Source organism: Microcaecilia unicolor, chromosome 3 (assembly GCF_901765095.1).
Source record: "Microcaecilia unicolor chromosome 3, aMicUni1.1, whole genome shotgun sequence".
Classification (NCBI taxonomy): Eukaryota; Metazoa; Chordata; class Amphibia; order Gymnophiona; family Siphonopidae; genus Microcaecilia; species Microcaecilia unicolor.
Window position 1 is genome coordinate 446,234,713 of NC_044033.1, and position 23,244 is coordinate 446,257,956.

General features: G+C 44.5%; 1 protein-coding gene across 1 annotated transcript in view; it reads left to right on the plus strand.

Annotated features, from left to right (window-relative positions):
* Positions 1 to 3,883: 3,883 nt before the first annotated feature.
* PXDN (peroxidasin) overlaps positions 3,884 to 23,244 on the plus strand; it is a 276,386-nt gene continuing 257,025 nt past the window's right edge. Inside the window, exon 1 of the mRNA XM_030198925.1 lies at positions 3,884 to 4,112. Within this exon, the coding sequence (XP_030054785.1) occupies positions 3,931 to 4,112 (182 nt within the window). The 5' untranslated portion in view covers positions 3,884 to 3,930. The remainder of the gene's footprint in view (positions 4,113 to 23,244) is intronic.

The window sequence follows — 23,244 nt, forward strand, 5'->3', positions numbered from 1 at the left end:
TCTTGGTCGATGACTCCTAACGTGGAACCTTGCATTATGTAGCTATAGTTTGGGTCCCTCTTTGCCACATACATCACTTTGCACTTGCTCACATTATATGTCATCTGCCATTTAGACGCTCAGTCTCCCAGTCTTGTAAGGTCCTCATGTAATTTTTCACAATCCTCTAGCGATTTAACAACTTTGAATAACTGTGTCGTCAGCAAATTTAATTACTTCACTAGTTACTCCCATCTCTAAATTATTTATAAATATGTTAAAAAGCAGCAGTCCCAGCACAGACCCCTGAGGAACCCCACTATGTACCCTTCTCTATTGAGAATACTGACCATTTAACCCTACTCTCTGTTTTCTATCCTTTCACCAGTTTTTATTCCACAATAGAACACTACCTCCTATCCCTGACTCTCCAATTTCCTCTGGAGTCGTTCATAAGGTACTTTGTCAAACATCTTTTGAAAATCCAGATACACAATATCAACCGGCTCGCCTTTATCCACGTTTGTTCACTCCTTCAAAGAAATGTAATAGATTGGTAATGCAAGATTTCCCTTCACTAAATCCATGCTGGCTTTGTCTCATTAATCCATGCTTTTGAATATGCTCTGTAATTTTGTTCTTTATAATAGTCTCTACCATTTTGCCCGGCACCGACGTCAGGCTCACCGGTCTATAATTTCCTGGATCCCCTCTGGAATTTTTTTTAAATATCGGCGTTACATAGGCTACCCTCCAATCTTCCAGTACCATGCTCGATTTTAAAGATAGTTTACATATTACTAAAAATAGTTCCGCCAGTTCATTTTTCAATTCTATCAGTACTTTGGGATGAATACCATCCGGTCCAGGAGATTTGCTGCTCTTCAATTTGTTCCATTACATCCTCTAGGTTTATACAGATTTCATTCAGTTTCTCCGACTCGTCAGCTTCAAATACCATTTCTGGACAAGGTATCACTCCCAAATCTTCCTCGGTGAAGACCAAAGCATTCATTTAATCTCTCCGCTATGGTTTTGTCTTCTTTAATCGCCCCATTTACCCCTCTGTCATCTAGTTCTCCAACCAATTCTTTTGCCAGCTTCTTGCTTTTAATATACCTAAAAAATTCTTACTTTCTGTTTTTGCCTCCAATGCAACCTTTGTTTCAAAGTCCCACTTTGCCTTCCTTATCAGCGCTTTGCATTTGACTTGACATTCTTTATGCTGTTTCTTATTATTTTCAGTCGGTTCCTTCATCCATTTTCCGAAGGATTTTCTTTTAGCTCTAATAGCTTCCTTCACCTCACTTTTTAACTATGCCACCCTGCCGTTTGGTCTTCCTCCCTCCTTTTTTAATACACGGAATATATTTGGCCTGGGCTTCCAGGATGATATTTTTGAACAGCATCCACACCTGTTGTAAATTTGTGCCCCTCTAATTTTTTTTCCACCATTCTTGTCATTTTATCATTGTCTCATTTTTGAAAGTTGCTAACGTATTGGATATCCTGTATATACTTACTCCATAGCTAATATCAAATCTGATCATATTATGATAACTTATCAAGCGGCCCCATCACCATTACCTCCCACACCAGATCATGCGATCCACTAAGGACTAGGTCTAGAATTTTTCCTTCTCTTGTCTGCTCCTGTACCAGCTGCTCCATAAAGCAATTATTGATTTCAAGGAATTTTACCTCCCTAGCATGCCCCGATGTTACATTTACGTAGTCAATATCGGGGTAATTGAAATCACCCATTATTATTGTGTTGCCCAGTTTGTTACCCTCCCTAATTTTCAATAACATTTCTACATACATCTGTTTATCCTGGCCAGATAGACGGTAGTACACTCCTATCACTATCCTTCCCCTTCACATATGGAATTTTAATCCATAGGGATTCCAATGGGTAGCACTTCAGAAAATGCTACCCTAGAGGTTCTGGATTTGAGCTTTCTACCTAACAGCCTAAATTTGGCTTCCAGAACCTCTCTCCCACATTTTCCTATGTACCAAGACAGCCGGCTCCTCCCCAACACTATCTAAAATCCTATCTAGACGACGCATGACATGAGGTCCACCACCTTCACACCAAGCAGGCAAGTCACCAGGCTATCCTCATGTCCACCAGCCACCCAGCTATATATATGCCAAATGATCCCTGTACTTTACTAGTACATCAACACTGGCATATCTCTTCCATTGGAAACTGTAAACATTATATATTATTTGTGCCTTTCTGTATAAAAATGTTCTGCCATCAGAACTTTGCAGTCATCTATGAGAGGAGCAAACACTTCCACCTCTTTCTTGCAGAATCCACAGTTGTCTGTTGCATCATTTTTTTCTTCACTGTTCTGTAATGTAACTACCTTTAGGTTTCAATTAACCTTTCCTTAAGCCTAGTTTTGATCAACAAATATTTCCTGGATTAACACTTTGTATTTCTGATTGTACTTCTGAATTTCCCACTTTTTTATGGTGTGCTAATCTTATTCTTTAAATAGATTTATTGCCGTTTGCAAATTCTTTTGCTTTCTTCTCTGTGTATACTAGTAGATTCTCATGCATTCCTTCTACTCGTCAGAACGCTTGTCCCAGTTTAATGATGGAGAAGAAAAATGACATCTAGAATCCAACACATTTTGTGCATTTGAATTTAATGATGTTATTAAATTTGAATGAAGGCTTATTATAGTAGTTCTATAGATGCAGTCTTTTCTTTGAAAATACTAACCCAATAGTTCTCATTGATCTCTGCTCAGATATTCCTATTTTCCCTTCTTTCCAGTGACCAAAAATTTGATGTCATTTCAGTTCCTTCCTTAAGAATATTGCTTTGTTCTTTACAGGCTTTTGACCCAGCTCTTTCCAATATTTATTTATTTGTTACATTTGTATCCCACATTTTCCCACCTATTTGCAGGCTCAATGTGGCTTACATAGTACCGTAGAGGCGTTCGCCATGTCCGCTAAAGAAACAAATACAGGTGGTATTGTGGTTGAATAAGGAATATATGTTTCAGTTACAGTGGGGATCAAGGAGAGGAAAGATTATGTAGTGTCCATTACAAGTTTTGTTATGTTGTGTTGCAGAGTGCAGGCATTTATTTTGGGTCAGTGGAGAATGCCTTTTTGAACAGTTTGGTTTTTAATGATTTCCTGAAGTTTAGGTGGTCGCAGGTTTTCTTCACAACTTTTGGCAGTGCGTTCCATAATTGTGTGCTTATATAGGAGAAGCTGGACGCATAGGTTGCTTTGTATTTAAGTCCTTTGCAGTTTGGGTAGTGGAGGTTTACATAAAAACGTGCCTCACTTTTTCCCCCTGACATAAATAAATTCATAAGGTTCCTTCACTAACTATATGGGTTACAGTTTCCGAGTTCATAGTAACTACTTTCCAACCCGCCTGATACCACCGAATCCGTCAGGCAACACACCAAAGTGGCGCAAGGTCTTCTGAAGCAAAGCACAACCAAACGCAGCAACAACTGACCGACCGTTAAGTGAACTGGGAGCTCAACAGAATGCGGGACAAAGCGTTGTTCGCGGACCCGTATGTGCATTTTTCGCTGACAGGAACGCGCAAAGCACACCACAATTGCCCACGCGGTGGTGCTCACGCCGCTGCAGGGACTGGGGCTGGTGGGGGAAAGGGCAGGCGCAGCACAGAGAAAAAACAGTTACTTGGAGGGCTGGCACGAGACAGACGGCAGTCTGCAGACGGGGACGTTCAGGGTAGGAGGAGGCAAGGAGGTTGGAGGAGGTGGATCAGTGGTGCGTGCAGGAGCGGGCGTGGGAGAGGAGGGCGTGTCAATGGCCTGGTACGGGAATACGCAAGGGGCGGGTCGGTGACCGGCGCTTGGTCTCTCTTTCAGTCAGTGGTGCCTGAATTCGTTTTTGTCTGTGTGTCAGCGGTGCGGTTGGCCGGATTCTGTGATCGCTATGGCAGCGGACGGTCGGCATTCTTTCTATGTGTTGCTGTTGGTTGGCGCTGGGCTTTTCACTGCAGCGCCTGGATGGGTGAGCGCTTGCCCCAGCCGCTGCCTATGCTTCCGCACCACAGTGAGGTGCATGCATCTGATGTTGGAAAGTATTCCTCCTGTTGCTCCGCAGACCACCATCCTGTAAGTGAGGGGCGGCGGAAGGGGCTGAGGGTACAGTGGTCCTTGGACGTGCCCGTGGTCGGCAGCTGCACGTGTTTAGTGTCCTGTCCCTGGCTGAGCTTAGTCTCTTTGTTTTCCAGCCTGGCAGAAAGGGCTGGTCTCGGGATTTCTTTCTCCCTATCCGAGGTTCCTGTGTCCGCGCTGTAGTTGTAGTACCGCTCTGTTACTTTTGTTTGCGCCGATCTCATGGGTGTGTACTGGATCCTTTCTCTGCTATGGTTTAGTAAAGCGGTGCAGATTTTCTTTTTGGAGCTTGCATTGGACTATGCAACTTTTTTTTTTTCCCCCTGAAAGGAAATATGTATCGTATTATTGTGTATAGTGGGGTATGAAGACCGTGCTAAAGTCGACACCATTTGACATGTATATACTTAATAATTGTTTTTGAAATTGATCTAAATAATTTAGTTCTTCTTGGGTACCTTACAGATGGCGGCGAATGTGTAGCTGTTTTAGAAGACGAATTTGCATGTGTGCAAGTTCAAACCGATGTACTAATTTTTGCTGAATGTTTTTCATGCACATAAGAATGTGTGATGAGGTTGATGATGATAAATTATTATAGTTATTTTTAAAGACATCACAATTAACCAGAACTGAAACGAAGACCAAGCTTGCCACTAAGGCTTTGTAAAGACTGAGAACTAAGTTAACTATGCAAATATTTTCTTTTCCTTTTCCATGCCTCTGGTTTTGAATGCCAAACAATCCATGTACAGATCTACTTGAGGATTTGAAGTTTAGATGTAATTGCGTAATGTGTACTTTCCATTTCTTTTCTTGATAGGGTTTCTTTGACAGTGTATAATTCTTTTGCCAGGGTTCGTGAAGCAGTGCAAAAGTAAAGGATTTGGGGAATTGCACAGGAAGTGGAGGGATATGGTATAACACTTAAGAAGAATCTAAATACATTTACAGAATATTTTTTGATGAGTTGATGGATATACTCTTCAAAATTTGTTTTTTTTTTAAAACCCCGTATATTCTCTTTGGCTACTTTTTATGTGAAATACATGGATAAGCTAGAAGTAATTAAGTTGATGCTGGCTTTTAAGAATCTACTGTGAATATGTAGGTGTAATAATAGGTGGAACGATTGAGTTAGGGGAACAAAGTTTAAACAATACCTATCCCACGTTAGGTATGCCTAACTGTTGCTTAAAATTTGTGTGCTAATGAAAATGTTTGCTTTTTTTTTTTGTTAATAACATAAAATGAGTTGAGTTAATTAAAATACAATTAAGTGTGGGTGATCCACAGGACTACTCTTGTTAAAGAACATGAGAGACTTCTAGTAAAAACTGAGAGCAGTGTAATAGCATACTTCCCTTACTGAAAAATGTTGGCAGCCAAAGTGTGGGGTGAAATTTGATACAGAGTTTTAGTCAAAGCACAACATAAAGTGCTGAGATTGAGAGCAGAAGTGAAATGTAAAATTGTTTAAGAATCATCCTGAACTTTTAGGAATTTTTGAGGAGAGGAAAAATTGGGTGTCTTTTAGAAAGAGTGATGTGGTAGATAATATTCAGTAACTGAACTACTTCAGACTGAGGGAGAATTTTTTTGTGATGGGCTAGACAGAGTAGTAAAGTTAAGGATGGAACCTTGACAAAATTAAATTTGGAAGAGGTTGATCCTTTGTATCTTGGTCATGTTAAAAAAAGGTCTTTAGGGATTGAAGTCAGCTTTTCAGAAGTTTGCATCGTTCAATTCTGGTCACCATATCTCAAAAAAAGATATAGCGGAATTAGAAAATGTTCAAAGAAGAGCAACCAAAATGATAAAGGGGATGGAACTCTTCTCAAATGAGGAAAGATTAAAGAGGCTAGGGCTGTTCAGCTTGTAAAAGAGACGGATGAGGTCTACAAAATTCTGAGTGGTGTAGAATGAGTAGAAGTGAATCCATTTTTTTTACATGTTCCGAAAGTACAGACTAGGGAACACTCAATGAAGTTACATGGAAAAAATTTTTTTTAAGGTATCGGCAGTGCTTTTTTTGTAGAAAAAAAGGTGCCGGTACTCATTATGGGCGGGGTCACCACATATGGCTCCACCCCTATGATAGCCACACCCACATTAACCACACCCCCTATACCAGCCATGGCGCATATAAACAGACATCATTGAAAATATTACAGTACTATAGGAGAAAAAAATAACGTGATTTGCTAAGTAGTAGTAGTAGTATACCCAGTGCAAAATAAGACAGCCAATGTAAATTCTCAAACTGGACATATTACAAACACTAAAATGAAAATAAAATTATTTTTTTCTACCTTTGTCTGGTGACTGCTTTTCTTTCCATATTGGTCCCAGTCTGTGATTCTCCTTTCCTTTGTTTTCGCTTAACTCTTCTGTGCCATTTGTCATTTTTGTCTCCTTTTTCTTTGCTTTCTTCAATATTTTTCAGGCTCTCTCTCTGTCCAGATTTAATTCATTCTTACTATCCATTCTTTAATTGCCTTCATCTACCTGTGGCTTTTCATCTTTTCCTCACCCTTGTTCTCCCCATGCCCCTTCCTCTTATTCTCCAGTCTTTCTCTATTCCCCTTTTCCATCCAGCAGCTCTGCTTTCTCTCCCCATCCTTCCAGTGTCTCCCCTATTTCTTTCTGCATTCTTCCATCCAGCGTCTTCCCTCTTTCTCTCCCTATCCTTCCGTTTTCCCTCTCTCCCCCCATCCTTCCATCTGTTTTTCCCTCTCTCTCTCCATCCTTCCATCTGTTTTTCCCTCTCTCTCTCCATCCTTCCATCTGTTTTTTTCCCTCTCTCTCTCCATCCTTCCATCTGTTTTTCCCCCTCTCTCTCCCCATCCTTCCATCTGTTTTCCCTCTCTCTTTCCTCATCCTTCCATCTGTTTTTCCCTCTCTCCCCAATCCTTCCATCTGTGTTTTTCCCTCTCTCCCCATCCTTCCACCTGTTTTTCCCCTCTCCCCAATCCTTCCATCTGTTTTTCCCTCTCTCTCCCCAATCCTTCCCTCTGTTGTTTTCCCTCTTTCTCTCACTCCCCAATCCTTCCCTCTGTTGGTTTCCCTCTTTCTCTCACTCCCCAATCCTTCCTCTGTTGGTTTCCCTCTTTCTCTCTCTCCCCAATCCTTCCTCTGTTGGTTTCCCTCTTTCTCTCTCTCCCCAATCCTTCCCTCTGTTGTTTTCCCTCTTTCTCTCTCTCCCCAATCCTTCCCTCTGTTGTTTTCCCTCTTTCTCTCTCTCCCCATCCTTCCATCTGTTTTCCCCTCTCTCCCCAATCCTTCCATCTGTTTTCCCCTCTCTCCCCAATCCTTCCATCTGTTTTTCTCCTCTCTCCCCAATCCTTCCATCTGTTTTTCCCTCTCTCCCCATCCTTCCATCTGTTTTTCCCTCTCTCTCCCCATCCTTCCATCTGTTTTCCCTCTCTCTCCCCATCCTTCCATCTGTTTTTCCCCTCTCTCCCCATCCTTCCATCTGTTTTTCCCTCTCTCTCCCCATCCTTCCATCTGCTTTTCCCTCTCTCTCCCCAATCCTTCCATCTGTTTTCCCCTCTCTCTCCCAATCCTTGCCTCTGTTGTTTTCCCTCTTTCTCTCTCCCCAATCCTTCCCTCTGTTGTTTTCCCTCTTTCTCTCTCCCCAATCCTTCCCTCTGTTGTTTTCCCTCTCTCTTTCTCTCTCTCCCCAATCCTTCCCTCTGTTGTTTTCCCTCTCTCTTTCTCCCCAATGCTTCCCTCTGTTGTTTTCCCTCTTTCTCTCTCTCCCCATCCTTCCATCTGTTTTTCCCTCTCTCTCCCCATCCTTCCATCTGTTTTCCCCTCTCTCCCCAATCCTTCCCTCTGTTGTTTTCCCTCTCTCTTTCTCTCTCTCCCCAATCCTTCCCTCTGTTTTCCCTCTTTCTCTCTCTCTCCAATCCTTCCCTCTGTTGGTTTCCCTCTCTCTCTCTCCCCCCCCAATCCTTCCCTCTGTTGGTTTCCCTCTTTCTCTCTCTCCCCAATCCTTCCCTCTGTTGGTTTCCCTCTTTCTCTCTCTCCCCAATCCTTCCCTCTGTTGGTTTCCCTCTTTCTTCCAATCCTTCCCTCTGTTGGTTTCCCTCTTTCTCTCTCTCCCCAATCCTTCCCTCTGTTGGTTTCCCTCTTTCTCTCTCTCCCCAATCCTTCCCTCTGTTGGTTTCCCTCTTTCTCCAATCCTTCCCTCTGTTGGTTTCCCTCTTTCTCTCTCTCCCCAATCCTTCCCTCTGTTGGTTTCCCTCTTTCTCTCTCTCCCCAATCCTTCCCTCTGTTGGTTTCCCTCTTTCTCTCTCTCCCCAATCCTTCCCTCTGTTGGTTTCCCTCTTTCTCTCTCTCCCCAATCCTTCCCTCTGTTGGTTTCCCTCTTTCTCTCTCTCCCCAATCCTTCCCTCTGTTGGTTTCCCTCTTCTCTCTCTCCCCAATCCTTCCCTCTGTTGGTTTCCCTCTTTCTCTCTCTCCCCAATCCTTCCCTCTGTTGGTTTCCCTCTCCCTGCCAAGTTTCCCGCGAACGGCGCGAAGTCGCGATACACGCGGCACCAGCCCCTGTTTCCGGCCGCTGCTGCTTCTCCTGTTGAGCAGCAGCGGCCGCTACACAAAGAAAAAGAAGATTTAAAAAAAAAAACTTCAAACCTGGATGAAACTCGGCACCCCAGCACTGTAGACAGCCATTAGGCATTGGCTGTTGCCCCGCAGCCACTCCTCCTCTTGCCTCTACGTCACTGCCCCTGGAGGAAGACCCCGGAGGAGCGCAGTGACGTAGAGGAAAGAAGAGGAGCGGCTGCGGGGCAACAGCCAATGCCTAATGGCTGTCTATAGTGCGCCGCGTTTCAGCCAGGTTTGAAGTTTTTTTAAAATCTTTTTCTTTGTGTAGCGGCCGCTGCTGCTCAACAGGAGAAGCAGCAGCGGCCGGAAATGGGGGCTGGCACTGCGTCCGTCACGGGGTGGGGGGAGCAAAAAAAAAAAAAGGTGCCGGTACGCCGTACCGCTGCGTACCGGCACAAAAAAAGCACTGGGTATCGGCTACGCTTAAGTACGGCTTGCACTGAGTTCTTGAACGGGCAGTAATTCAAAAGAAAGTATGGCACTATTCAATCCCCTGAGGATGCCGAATGGTGAATGGGTCCTCATTGGGATCATGAATCTACTGCCTCAGGATGCTACAAAAGCTAAGTTCAACTTTTAGTTCCAAAAATTTTGTTATGGATGTGAATGAATATTGAATATGTCACAATATCTATAATAAAACTCACCCTCAACGTTCTGAGGACACTGACGTCACTGTCAGTTCCTCCGGGCACTTCCTTCCGGTTCGAAGGGTTCGTGGTGGTGAAGCCACCGAAATCACTGTGTTGGGGCCCCGCCCTCACATCAAACATGATGACGTCGAGGGCATCAATGGCGTCAGTGGCTTCACAACCAACGACTCAGCACATTAAAGCGTTGGCGTGCGTTGATGAAGTCCGCAACAATGGCGGTCAGTGCCTTCACAACGCCGAAGGGGTGAACAGGGAGGGGGGGTTCGGGAGGAAAACCTTGCTAGCGCCCGTTTCATTTGCGCCTGAAACGGGCATGTTTTACTAGTATTTTATATTTTAACAGAATTATCTGCACCAATAATAATTTTTCACAAAAAAAATTGCCCATTGGTTTGGTTGGGGGGTTTTTGTGACCGATGATAGCTGTGCTGTTGTTTGGATGCTGTTATATCATATTACAATAGCATTCTATGGATACCAAAAACAATTAGGAAATATTTTTTCACTCAACAAATACTTAAGCTCTGCAGCTCTGCTGGAGGATGTAGTAACAGCAGTTAGCATATCTGGGTTTAGAAAAGGTTTGGTCAATTTTCTGGAGGAAAAGTCCATAGTCTGCTATTGAGATAGACATGAGGAAGCTACTGCTTGCCCTGGGGTTGGTAGCATGGAATGTTGCCACTATTTGGGGTTTCTGGCAGGTACTTGTGACCTGGCTTGGCCACTGTTAGAAACAGGATACTGGGCTGATGGACCATTGGTCTGACCAATATGGCTATTCTTATGCTCTTAAGTTGACATTATTATTATTAACATTTGTATTGCGCTTCCAGACGCACGCAGCGCTGAACACCTGACATAGACAGACAGTCCATGCTCAAAAGAGCTTACAATCTAAAAATAATACAGACAAGACAATTAAGGGCGAGGGAAGTACTGGGTGAGAAGGAACCAGGGGACGTAATTGAGTAGTAGCTAGGAGCCTAAAGCAGTGCTGAAAAGGTGGGTTTTCAGCATAGATTTGAAAACAGGTAGAGATGGAGCTAGACGTACAGGCTCAGGAAGTCTATTCCAGGCATAAGGTGCCGCGAGGGAAAAGGGACGAAGCCTGGAGTTAGCGGTGGAGGAGAAGGGGGACGACAAGAGAGATTTGTCCAGTGAGCGGACATATTCTTTATTTCCACTTATTGTATTGCCTAAAGCACACAAACTTGAATTTAGGACTGTTCCATATTGTGGAACTTGTTCCCTGACAGAACTTTACCAAACTAACATAGCATTATCTGTGTTTGAAGAAGCAGGTGAAAGCCTGCCTTTTCAGGTAAATGTTTTGTGGGTGAGGTAGCTGACTAGGCTAGTATTCTTACGTGCATGACCCTTGAGTCAGTGGAAGAAGCCCCTTTCAATCCCTGGCTGCACTGGAGATCCATCCAACCCACTTCTAAAGACAGCAGCAATGCCCAATTGCTCCTGCCCCTTGTACTGCCATCTCTTAAAATGGAGCTTGACCTCTAGCAGTGCATTCTGATGTACTGCTAGAAGTCAGCCTTCCAAATAAGGCAGTGTTCAAAGCATAGTCCGATCCCTGGTGGTGCATTTTGAAAAATGGCAGCGTAGATGGGGGGAGGGCTCGGAGACAAGGGAAGATGCCTGGTCGCTGGCTGCAGAGGAAACAGGAAGGAGAGATACTGGACTATTTGTGAGGATGGAAGGTGTGAAAGAGAAGGTAAATGCTGGACTATATAGTGGGGGGAGAAGGTAAAATGCTGGACCATGTGGGGGTGGGACTAGGATAGAAGGTAAAATGCAGGATCATTTGTGGAGGTGTGCCTTGATAATTTTAGAGCCATGTAATTGTGCCGTGAGATGAAAAAAGGGTAAAAATCTATACTTTAGAATATGCAGAGTTTTTTTTGAGTGGTATTTTTTTCTCCTGAGGGAGTTGTTTTCTAACACTTTCCGACTTGTGCTAAGAACCACTGATAGCCACCCTTTTGAGGATCGAGACATTTTATTGCTCCCCCTGGGCTATTGAGGTTTTATTGTTTAAAATTTACAACATATGTTGGCATGATCTCTCCTTATTGACATAGTTTGGCAAACTTATTTTGAAGATAAGTGACACATTGATTAGTGTCATGGCCCTGCATGGGAAGATACATATTGGCTCTCCTCCAGCCCTATTAGACCCAAAGTGGCCCTGACTTAAAAATCAGCGAAGACCTCTGAATTAGGCAGTCTGCACGTTCTTGTTTAGATAAATTGCAGTATCTTACTGTAGTCTTTTGAGATCAGTTTTACTCATGTTATAAAACTATACTTGCATGCATGCAATTTTTTTTTCACTCACTACTATTTCTGGTATTTCAGTGGAATATTTATATAGTGCTACAAGGTGTACCCAGTACTTTAGACACATAGAAGAAAGGGTTCATGCTCAGTGGAGTGTACAGTTAAGTCAGACAGATACTGAGGACATGTGGAAGTAGAAGACAAATGAACAATAATGAGGAAACCTGGACTGAGAAGTGTGGTCTGGTCATATTTATGCGTACTTTAATCCACTCACCAGTGTTCCTTCTATTTTGCTGTTATATTACATTGGAATATATTTCCTCGCTCCCAGAATTTAAAATGACTTTGAAAACATATCTTTTTCAACAGGCCTTTGATGCAAAGTACAGATTGATTTGGCCACTCTGGATGTAACTAATACTCACTGCCTACCTCTGTTACCTCCCTTCTGCTATCCCTATGCCCACTCCTTTTTCCATCCTTACTCTTGTCATCTTTACTCAAAAAAAACGGGATTCCTTTCTCTCTAAATTTGTTTGTGAACTGCCTTGCAGCGTCTTATAGGAAAGGCAGTATATCAAATGAAATAAACCATAGCATGTTAGACCAGTATTTACTATGTCTTCTCCCCTTACAGTCAACAGATGGCTAGAAGTATTGTCTGTAATAGAAACATTTAGAAGAGGGAAAATAGGGCTAAACAGCTGCATTTATGGAAGTCGATGACTACTAACATTGCTGTGGATTAAATCCAATCTGGTCACTCACTTTTATCTTGTCTATGTGTTTTACCTCCACAAACCCTCTTTGTTATTAAGATCTATATATATAAAAGGCAACCCCAACGTTCTGAAGCCTCCACAGAAGTTGAGGCGCCCGAGATATCCGGTGTGCCCTGGAGTGTCTGCACCGCCCTCGCGTCAAAACGTCATGACGCGTCAAAACGTCATGACGTCGAGGGCGGAGCTATTGACACTCGAGGGCCGAAATGGCCCACAGCGAACAAGGCAAGTAGCTTCGAGGGACGGAGGGAGGGGGCCCCTTGCTAGCGCCCGTTTCATTCCGCTCACAAACGGGCATTTTTTCCTAGTGTTTTAATGTACCACTGCTTTTGACTCCTAACCATTACTCACTTGCCCTGTCCTTTATCCTTACCTCTTTATTCCCTTACCCTTAATTGTTCTGTCTGTTTTCCTGTCTTATCTAGATTGTAAGCTCTTTGAGCAGGGACTGTCTCTTTTTGTGTATGGTGTACAGCGCTGCATATGCCTTGTAGCGCTATAGAAATGATAAATAGTAGTATTATGTTGCATTTTTCCCTAATTAAGTATGTAATGTTAATGTTCTTCTGTATTTGAATATGTATTGTACTGATGCTGTATCTTTATCACAATAAATTAATTTGCCTATCTCCAAATTTACCTTGCTATTCTAATTGCTGATATTTGAACATTTTTTTTCTGTTATACATTTAATATAATTGTAAATTGCCTGTCACTGGTTATACACAAGTCAACATAGAGAAAGTGTATTTTTTTCAAAAAGGTGGTAAAAGGATCCTATTAATAGAATAACAAAAACAAATAAGTATGAATTAATGACTATTGGGCTAATTTTCAAAAAGGTCTAAGTTCTTAAACTTAAGATAGATGCCTAGATTTTTCAGTTTGAAAACTTGCAGTGCCTGTATGCTTTAGTTCTCAATGCTTCTAAAGTTAGGTGTTTGAGAAGTGGCATGGCAGATCAGGGGCGGAAAATAAGTGTCTAATGGGGCGTTTAGGAACGGCATACTTTATTGCTGTTTAACTCATACTATTTACCGCAGTACCCATTTCGTAAGGTGGGCCCCAACATTAACAGTGTGCGTGCTAATTCTATTAAGTTATTAATTAAAACTACCTTAGCAAATGAAATTCTGATTACGCCAGTGGTACCCAGGGTGGGGGGACAATCAAAGCATAATACTACAAAACATACACAGCATTGTGCAGGTACGTATGATGACAATGACAACTACTGCTACTTCTTATTTCTATAGCGTGATTAGACGTACGCAGCACACTGCACACTAAACACGTTTGAGACAGTCTCTGCCCAATAGAGCTTACAATCTATTCAATATAGACAAACAGGACAAATAAGGGATTGGGGAGCTATTTATTGTGGGAACTATTAAAACAGAACAGGTGAATAGGAGTTAGGGGTTAAAAGTGGCCTCAAAAAGGTGGGCTTTTAGTCTAGATTTGAATACAGCTTGAGTCAGAACTTGATGTACTGACTCAGGAAGACAAAAGGAACGGAGTCTGGCAGTGTAGGAGAGGGTACAGATAAGAGAGACTTACCCGATGAATGGAGTTCTTGAGGAGGAGTGTAGGGAGAGATACTAAGAAGCTGCAGAATGAATGCACTTGTAAGTCAGTAAAGAGTTTGAACTGTATGCGGAGATGGATAGGAAATCAACAAGTGACTTGATGAGAGGGCTAATATGAGTATAACGACACTGGCGGAATATACATTGTGCAGCAGAATTTTGAACAGATTGAAGGGGAGAGAGATGGCTTAGTGGGAAACCTATGAGAAGCAAGTTGCAGTAATCAAAGCATGAGGTGATAAGAGTTTTGGTAGTGTGTTCAGAAAGGAAGGGACAGATTTTGGTGGTGATGTAGATAAAGAAATGACAGGTTTTTAGCATTCCGTTGACTATGTGCTGAGAAGAGAGGAGTCAGAGATGATCCCAATTTTACAAGCTGATGTGACAAGGAGAATGAGAGTGTTATCCACAGAAATAGAGAAGGGGGATGAGGAGAGGTTGATTTAGGGGGAAAGATCAGAAGCTCAGTTTTGGTCATATTCAGTTTCAGATGATGGTGAGATTGGAAATGTGGTGAAGTTATGTTTTATTCATCTTAGAAGGACTGAATAAAACTGGATTGCACAGATCGCAACTGGCACAAAACACGGCGGCCAGACTTGTGAGTGGAAGCAGAAAGTTTGATCATATTATGCCTGTTTTACACTGGTTGGACTGGTATCCTGAGATGGCTCATATAGCCTAAAGACCTTTTGCTTGGTGTACAGATCTTTTCATTTGGACCTTCCAGTCTATCTTTTGAACAAGTTAAATAAATATGTTCCTCAATGAACACTTATCTCAGAAAGGCCTGTTTCAGCAAGTCTAGTGTTTGATCACTTATTTTCTATTCGCAGTTCTGGTCGCCACATCTCAAAAAAGATATAGTGGAATTAGAAAAGATACAGAGAAGGGCAACGAAAATGATAGAGGATTGGACGACATCCCTATGAGGAAAGGCTGAAACAGCTTGGGCTCTTCAACTTAGAGAAAAGACAGCTGAGGGGAGATATGATAAAGGTCTATAAAATGATGAGTGGAGTGAAACGGGTAGACATGAAGCATCTGTTTACTCTTTCCAAAAATACTAGGACTAAGTGGCACGCAATGAAGCTAGAAAGTAGTAAGTTTAAAATGAATCTGAGAAAATATTTCTTCACTCAATGTATATTTAAACTCTGGAATTCATTGCGAGAGAATGTGGTAAAAACAGCTTAGCGGGTTTAAAAAAAGGTTTGGATAGCTTCCTAAAAGAAAAGTCCATAAGCCATTATTAAAATGGACTTGGGGAAAATCCACTTCTTATTTCTAGGATAAGCAGCATAAAATGTACTGCTTTGGGATCTTGTCAGGTATTTGTGACCTGGATTGCCCACTGTTGGAAACAGGATACTGGGCTTGATGGTCCTTCGGTCTGTCCCAGTATGACAATACTTACGTACTTGTGGTGTGCGTCTGTCTGTGTTTTCCACGTGTGATCAAGGTTAGACATTCAGTTAGATCAGACCAATGGGTTAAATCCCTTACGGGCAGGTGTTACTGGAAGAGTTCAGCTTCTTTGCCTCCATCACCAGTATTAGGAGTGGTGGAGCCTGGAACTAGTCAGTATGCTAATGCGAAAGCCAGCACTGTTAAGGCAAACTATATACAATATTTCTCCCATTTTAATTTTCTTACTAGTTTTTCAATCTGTAAATTGCTTTTTTCAGTTCTCAGTACATCATCATTAGTGGACAATATTCCTCCAAAGTTGATTAAAAATTGTTGAGATTGTTTTCTCTTCTATATTTTTAAACATTTTAAATACAAGTCTGATTAATAGTTCTTTTTCTAATTTATGGAAGCACTCGATAATTTGCTCATTACTTAAGAAACCATCACATAATCGATCAGATCCCGCTAGTTATAGGCCTATTTCTGATTTATCATTTGCATCCAAACTTTTAGAAAAAGCAGTGGCATCTCAGGTAATATAATATTCCTTGTCATCAGCAGCAGATGAATCCATTACGAATGGGTTGTGTCCACCTACCAGCAGGGGGAGATAGAGAACACTGAAAACCATAGTGCCTCTAGGACGGCTAGCTCCATCTGCCTCTCAGTATTTCTCTATCTCCCAGCAGGGTAGGACGCAGCTTGTTCAGCTTCTTGAAAATTTCTGCCTGGGGAGGCTCCTGTGCTTGGCCAGTTGAGCTGGGGTGTTGTGGCTGGTGGTGCCCACTTTAAAGGCACATAGGTTCGCCCTTTTCCTGCCTTACTCATTGTGGATGCAGGCACATAGGTTTGCCCTTTTCCTGCCTTACTCATTGTGGATGCAGGCACATAGGTTTGCCCTTTCCCTGCCTTTCCCACTTCCTCCTTGTGGATGTAGGCATATAAGTTCACCCTGTCCCTGCCTTTCCCACCCTCTACTGCCTCCGGAGTAGCTCTGTAGCTGTTTGCCTCCAACTTTCTTCACAGCATTAAAAAAAAACACGCTTTTTATGTGCTGCTCTTCTGAGGCTTTTATTGACGTGCAGCGTGACCGGAGCTCAGTGGACTCGGTCCTTTGAGGTAAGAGCGGTACTCAGCTCCTCCGGGGAGGGCCCGCAGACGGCGTTCTGATCAGGTGATTTTGGCGCGAAGCCGCCATTTTGTATTTTATTCCACCGTTTTTTGGCGATGGCTGCTGAGGGAGTTAAACGCTGTTCCCATTGTGGCAAGCGCAGATCAGCAGCAGGGCTCTGTAAAACGTGCTGTATAGACGGTAGAGTCAGTATGAGCATGGCGAGCAATGAGTCTTCCCACTCAATGGAGCTGGCAGCGGGCGACATCTTGTAAGCGCCGCATGGCTCGACCCCCCGCGGTTGCGGAGGAGTCTGTCAGCAGAGGGGCGCCTCGGGCCGAGGCTACCAGAGGAGAGCCATTCCCCGTAGCTCCTAATTCGGAGACGGGAGGTCAGGCTGAGGTTTTCTCCCCTGAGTTTGTGCTTATTTTACATAAAGCCTTCATGCTGAAAAGAGCTCTGCCGCAGGTGTCTGACACTGCGTTGCTACCTGGTCTCCCTCCGACCGATGATGGCCCGGGGCAGATTTCAGAAGTGGATGCCCCTGAGTGTTGGATGCACGCTAAACATAGACGGGTAAATTCCCCGTCGGAGAGTGGCACATCTCCCTCCCCCCCCCCCCCCTGTGGTCAGGCTGTGGGGACTCTGAGGGATCTAGCAGTCCTTTGTGGTCTGAAGAGCCAGAGGAGGGTGCCGGTTTGCCACTGGATCTGGATGATCCCACTGTGGTTTGGATTTTCCACCGCGATGAGCTGCCAGCGCTTATCTCTGATGCCTTACAAGCCCTCTCTGTTGATCCTGTTCAAGGCGAGGCCTCCTCTGGTAATCCGAGGATGGCGAGTACTAAGAAGCCTGCTCGAGCCTTTCCTTTGTATGACTCCATCCAAGAGCTTATTTCTGCTCAATGGGCTGACCCAGAAGGGCCCTTGAAAGTGGCCAGGGCGATGGGGCATCTTTGCCCTCTGAGTGAGGAGCACTTGGCCCGTTTTGGGATGCCTAAAGTGGATGCCTTAGTCACGGCTGTGACAAAAAAGACCACCCTCCCAGTAGAGGGAGGGGTCACCCTGAAGGACGTTCAGGACCGGCGCCTGGTATCAGCGCTAAAATGACCCTTTGAGATTTCGGGCCTAGCCTTAAGGGCGTCTGTTTGCAGTTCTTATGCTGCTCGAGCCTGCCTTTCTTGGTTACAACAGGCAATGGAACAGCCCGTGGATGGTGCGGAGTCCCTCGTTGAGGTTGCACCGCGAATGGAGTCGGCCTTGTCATTTTTAGCTGACGCCCTCTTTGATCTGGTCAACGTCTCTGAGAGTGCGGCATTTTCACATAGAAACCCTGTGCTCCGTCATTGCAGCGGTACAGCCAGGAGGGTTCCTCACGTCTCTGGACCTAAAAGAAGCTTACTTGCACATACCTATTTGGACCCCGCACCAACGGTTACTCCGATTTGCGGTGTTGGGAAGACATTTCCAGTTTCGGGCCTTGCCTTTTGGCCTCGCCAGCTCCCCGAACCTTTTCAAAGGTAATGGTAGTGGCTGCCTTTCTCAGGCGAGAGGGTATCCGGGTTCACCCGTACCTAGACAGGTTCATCAGAGCGGACTCGGCAAAAGAGAGTCATCATGTCATAGCCAGAGTGGTCTCAGTACTGCAATCTCTGGGCTGGGTCGTCAATATACCCAAAAGTCACCTGACCCCCCCTCAATCTCTAGAATATTTGGTGGTGCGGTTTGACACGGCCTCGGGGTTTGTTTATCTACCCGACCAAAGGCGGTGCAAGCTTCAGAATCGGGTTCGTCTGCTCCTGAGGATGCCTCGCCCGCGAGCTTGGGACATTGTCCAGCTTTTTGGGTCGATGACGGCCACCTTAGAAGTGGTGCCATGGGCGAGAGCGCATATGAGACCTCTGCAGATTGCCCTGCTTCAACGATGGTCTCCGATGTCCCAGGATTATCAACGCAGACTCACGTGGCTCCCTGCGGCCCGACTCAGTATGGAGTGGTGGCTCTCAGACAGCATGCTGCGGCGAGGAATGCCGCTAGCGTTTCCCGATTGGTGCCTGGTGGTAACGGATGCCAGCCTGAAGGTCTGGGGAGCATATTGCCAGGGAAGCTATGCCCAGGGTCTGTGGACACCCGAGGAAACGGGGTGGTCCATCAATCGCTTAAAACTGAGAGCGATATTTCAGGCGATTCTGGCCTTTCACAAAACCCTGGAGGGACTGGCTGTCAGAGTTCTTTCGGACAACACGCAGCAGTGGCCTACATTAATCGACAAAGCGGCACTCAGTGCAGAGCACTGGCCGCCGAGGCCGCTCTAATTTGCCACTGGGCCGAGCTACATCTGCAGCTTCTGTCAGCAGCTCACATAGCAGGTTAGAGCAACGTGCAAGCCGATTTTCTAAGCAGGCATCAAAACGACCCAGCGGAGTGGGAACTGGCAGACAAAGTGTTCCTTTAGATCTGTGCCAAATGGGGAAAGCCCGTTATGGCTCTTATGGCGTTAAGCACAAATGCCAAAGGCCCATCCTTTTTCAGCAGACGGAGAGATCCTTGCTCGGCGGGGTTGGATGCCTTGGCTCAACCCTGGCCTCCAGGCCTCCTGTATGTGTTCCCTCCTTGGCCCTTAATAGGGCGGCTCCTCCTGCGAATTTGGCTACATTAAGGAGTGGTGATCCTCATTGCCCTGGATTGGCTCAGGCGGCCGTGGTATGAGGACCTCCAGCGGATGCTGGTGGAGGCTCCCCTTCCTTTGCCTCTGGTTCCGAACCTGTTGATGCAGGGCCCGGTGACCATGTAGGATCCATGCCGCTTTGGTCTTATGGCATGGCTATTGAGAGGGCGCAATTGAGAGACAAGGGCTATTCTAACAAGGTCATCTCCACTCTCTTGCAGGCCCACAAGCGTTCCACTTCCGTTGCCTATGCTCGGATCTGGCGCCATTTTGAGGCTTGGTGTGCTTCTAAAGCGATCACACCCATGCGGGCTTCTGTCTCACCGATACTTGACTTTCTGCAGGATGGTTTACAAAAAGGCTTGGCCTATAATTCCCTGCGTGTTCAAGTGGCAGCATTGTCATGCTTTTGGGGTAAGGTCGCTGGCCTCTCCCTGGCTTCACATCCGGACATTGCATGGTTTCTGAGAGGGGTGCTTCAACTCCGGCCTCCCGTGCGGGCCCCTTGCCCGGCCTGGAACCTGGGGCTAGTATTAAAGGCTCTTCAGTGTTTGCCCTTCGAGCCGCTGAAGCGAGCTTCGGAGAAGGATGTGACTCTAAAGACGATCTTTTTGGTGGCCATTGCATCTGCGAGACAGGTATCTGAGCTCCAGGCGCTGTCCTGTTGAGACCCTTTTCTGCAATTCTCAGAGTCCGGAGTAACGGTACGTACTGTGCCTTCCTTCATGCCTAAGGTGGTTTCAGCATTCTATTCATTGTAATGCCTCTCTGCGTGCAGCCTTCACTTTTCTGTGGCTGCTGCCAATATCTAGGGTTATTAATAGATCCAAATGGCTGTCTCTGAGCCAATGAAATTAAGTGTCTTCTGTGCATGCTCTTTGACAGCTGTCTGATTTCTGTATAACAGCTGAACCTTCGTTTGGAGGCTTTGCTTTAGTCAAGATGATAAAATTATCAGGGGTCAACAACCCTAGGCTGTACTGTGGTACCTGGAAACATTTGGCAGGGTAACCCTGCCTCTAAAGCCAGAGAGGGTTGTTTTAAGGCATCAACCTGTTCCTAGCCTTGCCCTGCGACAGCAGAGTACCTCCACTTAACATAAGAACTTAAGAGTAGCGAAACGGTCAGACCAATGGTCCATCTAGCCCAGTATCCTGTTTTCCAAACAGTGGCCAAGCAGGTCACAAGTACCTGGCAGAAACCCAAATCGTGGCAACACTCCATACTACAAATCCCAGGGCAAGCAGTTGCTTCCCATGTCTATCCCAATAGCAGACTTTGAGCAACTGGAATATCGTAGGTGGCAGATGTGCTCCAGTAGCAGCCAGGTAGGAGAATTTACAGAACCTGGATACTGGCCTTATTCTCAGTGCATCATTAAAATAAGCTCTTTATCCCACAAAAAGTGGGACCGGAGTGGACAAAAATAGACACTCCACCTTCCCACAAGAGAAATAGATTTCTAGGAGACCCTTCCTGTCGTTGCTTTAGAGATATTCAAGCTATGAAAGACACAAGAGAAGAAAAAAGTGATGTGAGAATAAGGGCTGTGAATAGAAACCAATGTTTTTCAAGGTAGGAGGACGGGAAGAAGAGGGACGACACTTGTTCCAAAAGCATTGCTGAACTGTAGTACTAGCTGTCATGTCTTTTGATATATCATGTAGACCATGCTGGTGAAAGTTATGGTGGACACTGTTAAATTCTAGCAAGGCAAAATGGTAGATTCACAACCTTGTTCTTTAAGCCATCATCAGATGTACAAAGTGTTGCCTTTTTTGTAGAAGAAAACTGCAGTTCAGAAGTTGATCAATGCAACAGTATCTTAAGGTGTTCAATTTGTTTAATATAATGGTAAGGAAACACATACAGTGGGGGAAATAAGTATTTGATCCCTTGCTGATTTTGTAAGTTTGCCCACTGACAAAGACATGAGCAGCCCATAATTGAAGAGTAGGTTATTGGTAACAGTGAGAGATAGCACATCACAAATTAAATCCGGAAAATCACATTGTGGAAAGTATATGAATTTATTTGCATTCTGCAGAGGGAAATAAGTATTTGATCCCTCTGGCAAACAAGACCTAATACTTGGTGGCAAAACCCTTGTTGGCAAGCACAGCGGTCAGACGTCTTCTGTAGTTGATGATGAGGTTTGCACACATGTCAGGAGGAATTTTGGTCCACTCCTCTTTGCAGATCATCTCTAAATCATTAAGAGTTCTGGGCTGTCGCTTGGCAACTCGCAGCTTCAGCTCCCTCCATAAGTTTTCAATGGGATTAAGGTCTGGTGACTGGCTAGGCCATTCCATGACCCTAATGTGCTTCTTCCTGAGCCACTCCTTTGTTGCCTTGGCTGTATGTTTTGGGTCATTGTCGTGCTGGAAGACCCAGCCACGACCCATTTTTAAGGCCCTGGCGGAGGGAAGGAGGTTGTCACTCAGAATTGTACGGTACATGGCCCCATCCATTCTCCCATTGATGCGGTGAAGTAGTCCTGTGCCCTTAGCAGAGAAACACCCCCAAAACATAACATTTCCACCTCCATGCTTGACAGTGGGGACGGTGTTCTTTGGGTCATAGGCAGCATTTCTCTTCCTCCAAACACGGCGAGTTGAGTTCATGCCAAAGAGCTCAATTTTTGTCTCATCTGACCACAGCACCTTCTCCCAATCACTCTCGGCATCATCCAGGTGTTCACTGGCAAACTTCAGACGGGCCGTCACATGTGCCTTCCGGAGCAGGGGGACCTTGCGGGCACTGCAGGATTGCAATCCGTTATGTCGTAATGTGTTACCAATGGTTTTCGTGGTGACAGTGGTCCCAGCTGCCTTGAGATCATTGACAAGTTCCCCCCTTGTAGTTGTAGGCTGATTTCTAACCTTCCTCATGATCAAGGATACCCCACGAGGTGAGATTTTGCGTGGAGCCCCAGATCTTTGTCGATTGACAGTCATTTTGTACTTCTTCCATTTTCTTACTATGGCACCAACAGTTGTCTCCTTCTCGCCCAGCGTCTTACTGATGGTTTTGTAGCCCATTCCAGCCTTGTGCAGGTGTATGATCTTGTCCCTGACATCCTTAGACAGCTCCTTGCTCTTGGCCATTTTGTAGAGGTTAGAGTCTGACTGATTCACTGAGTCTGTGGACAGGTGTCTTTCATACAGGTGACCATTGCCGACAGCTGTCTGTCATGCAGGTAACGAGTTGATTTGGAGCATCTACCTGGTCTGTAGGGGCCAGATCTCTTACTGGTTGGTGGGGGATCAAATACTTATTTCCCTCTGCAGAATGCAAATAAATTCATATACTTTCCACAATGTGATTTTCCGGATTTAATTTGTGATGTGCTATCTCTCACTGTTACCAATAACCTACCCTTCAATTATGGGCTGCTCATGTCTTTGTCAGTGGGCAAACTTACAAAATCAGCAAGGGATCAAATACTTATTTCCCCCACTGTATATTGCAATCATTTCTCTACAGGTTATCTCTCTTGCAGGGAGCAAGATTAAAATTGTAAGCAAGCAAGTATAGTTTTGTTAGAAATTAATCTTAATGCTTTATCTCAATCCATTAACCTAGTTCATTGGAGGAAAACTGCAGTTCCTGTGCTTGCATTTAACAGAAAAACAAAACACAAATCCCCTTCTGATATGGGATCACTCTGTAAAGAATGTGCAGATGTATTAACTCCTACAGTCTCATTAGGCCAGATATCAACATAAGCAACTTCTATGCCTAATTATTGAACTAGCCTTGGAATGCTAGGGAGCAGGCAAGTATGCTGTAGTATGTAGAAAAAGGACACTGCAGTAGCCTTGTCTCATAATTTTCTTGATTCTGTTGAAGGATTTGATTTTCTCAGCATTTTAAAGTATATTTTGGGCATCATTTCTTGGTGGGGTAAGCCAACTGTCAAATGTTCTGTAATGTGCAAGGCAAAAGTAGTTTTTGGTATTATCAGCTTTGCGCAAACATGTTAGCTTAACATATACTGGATTTTAT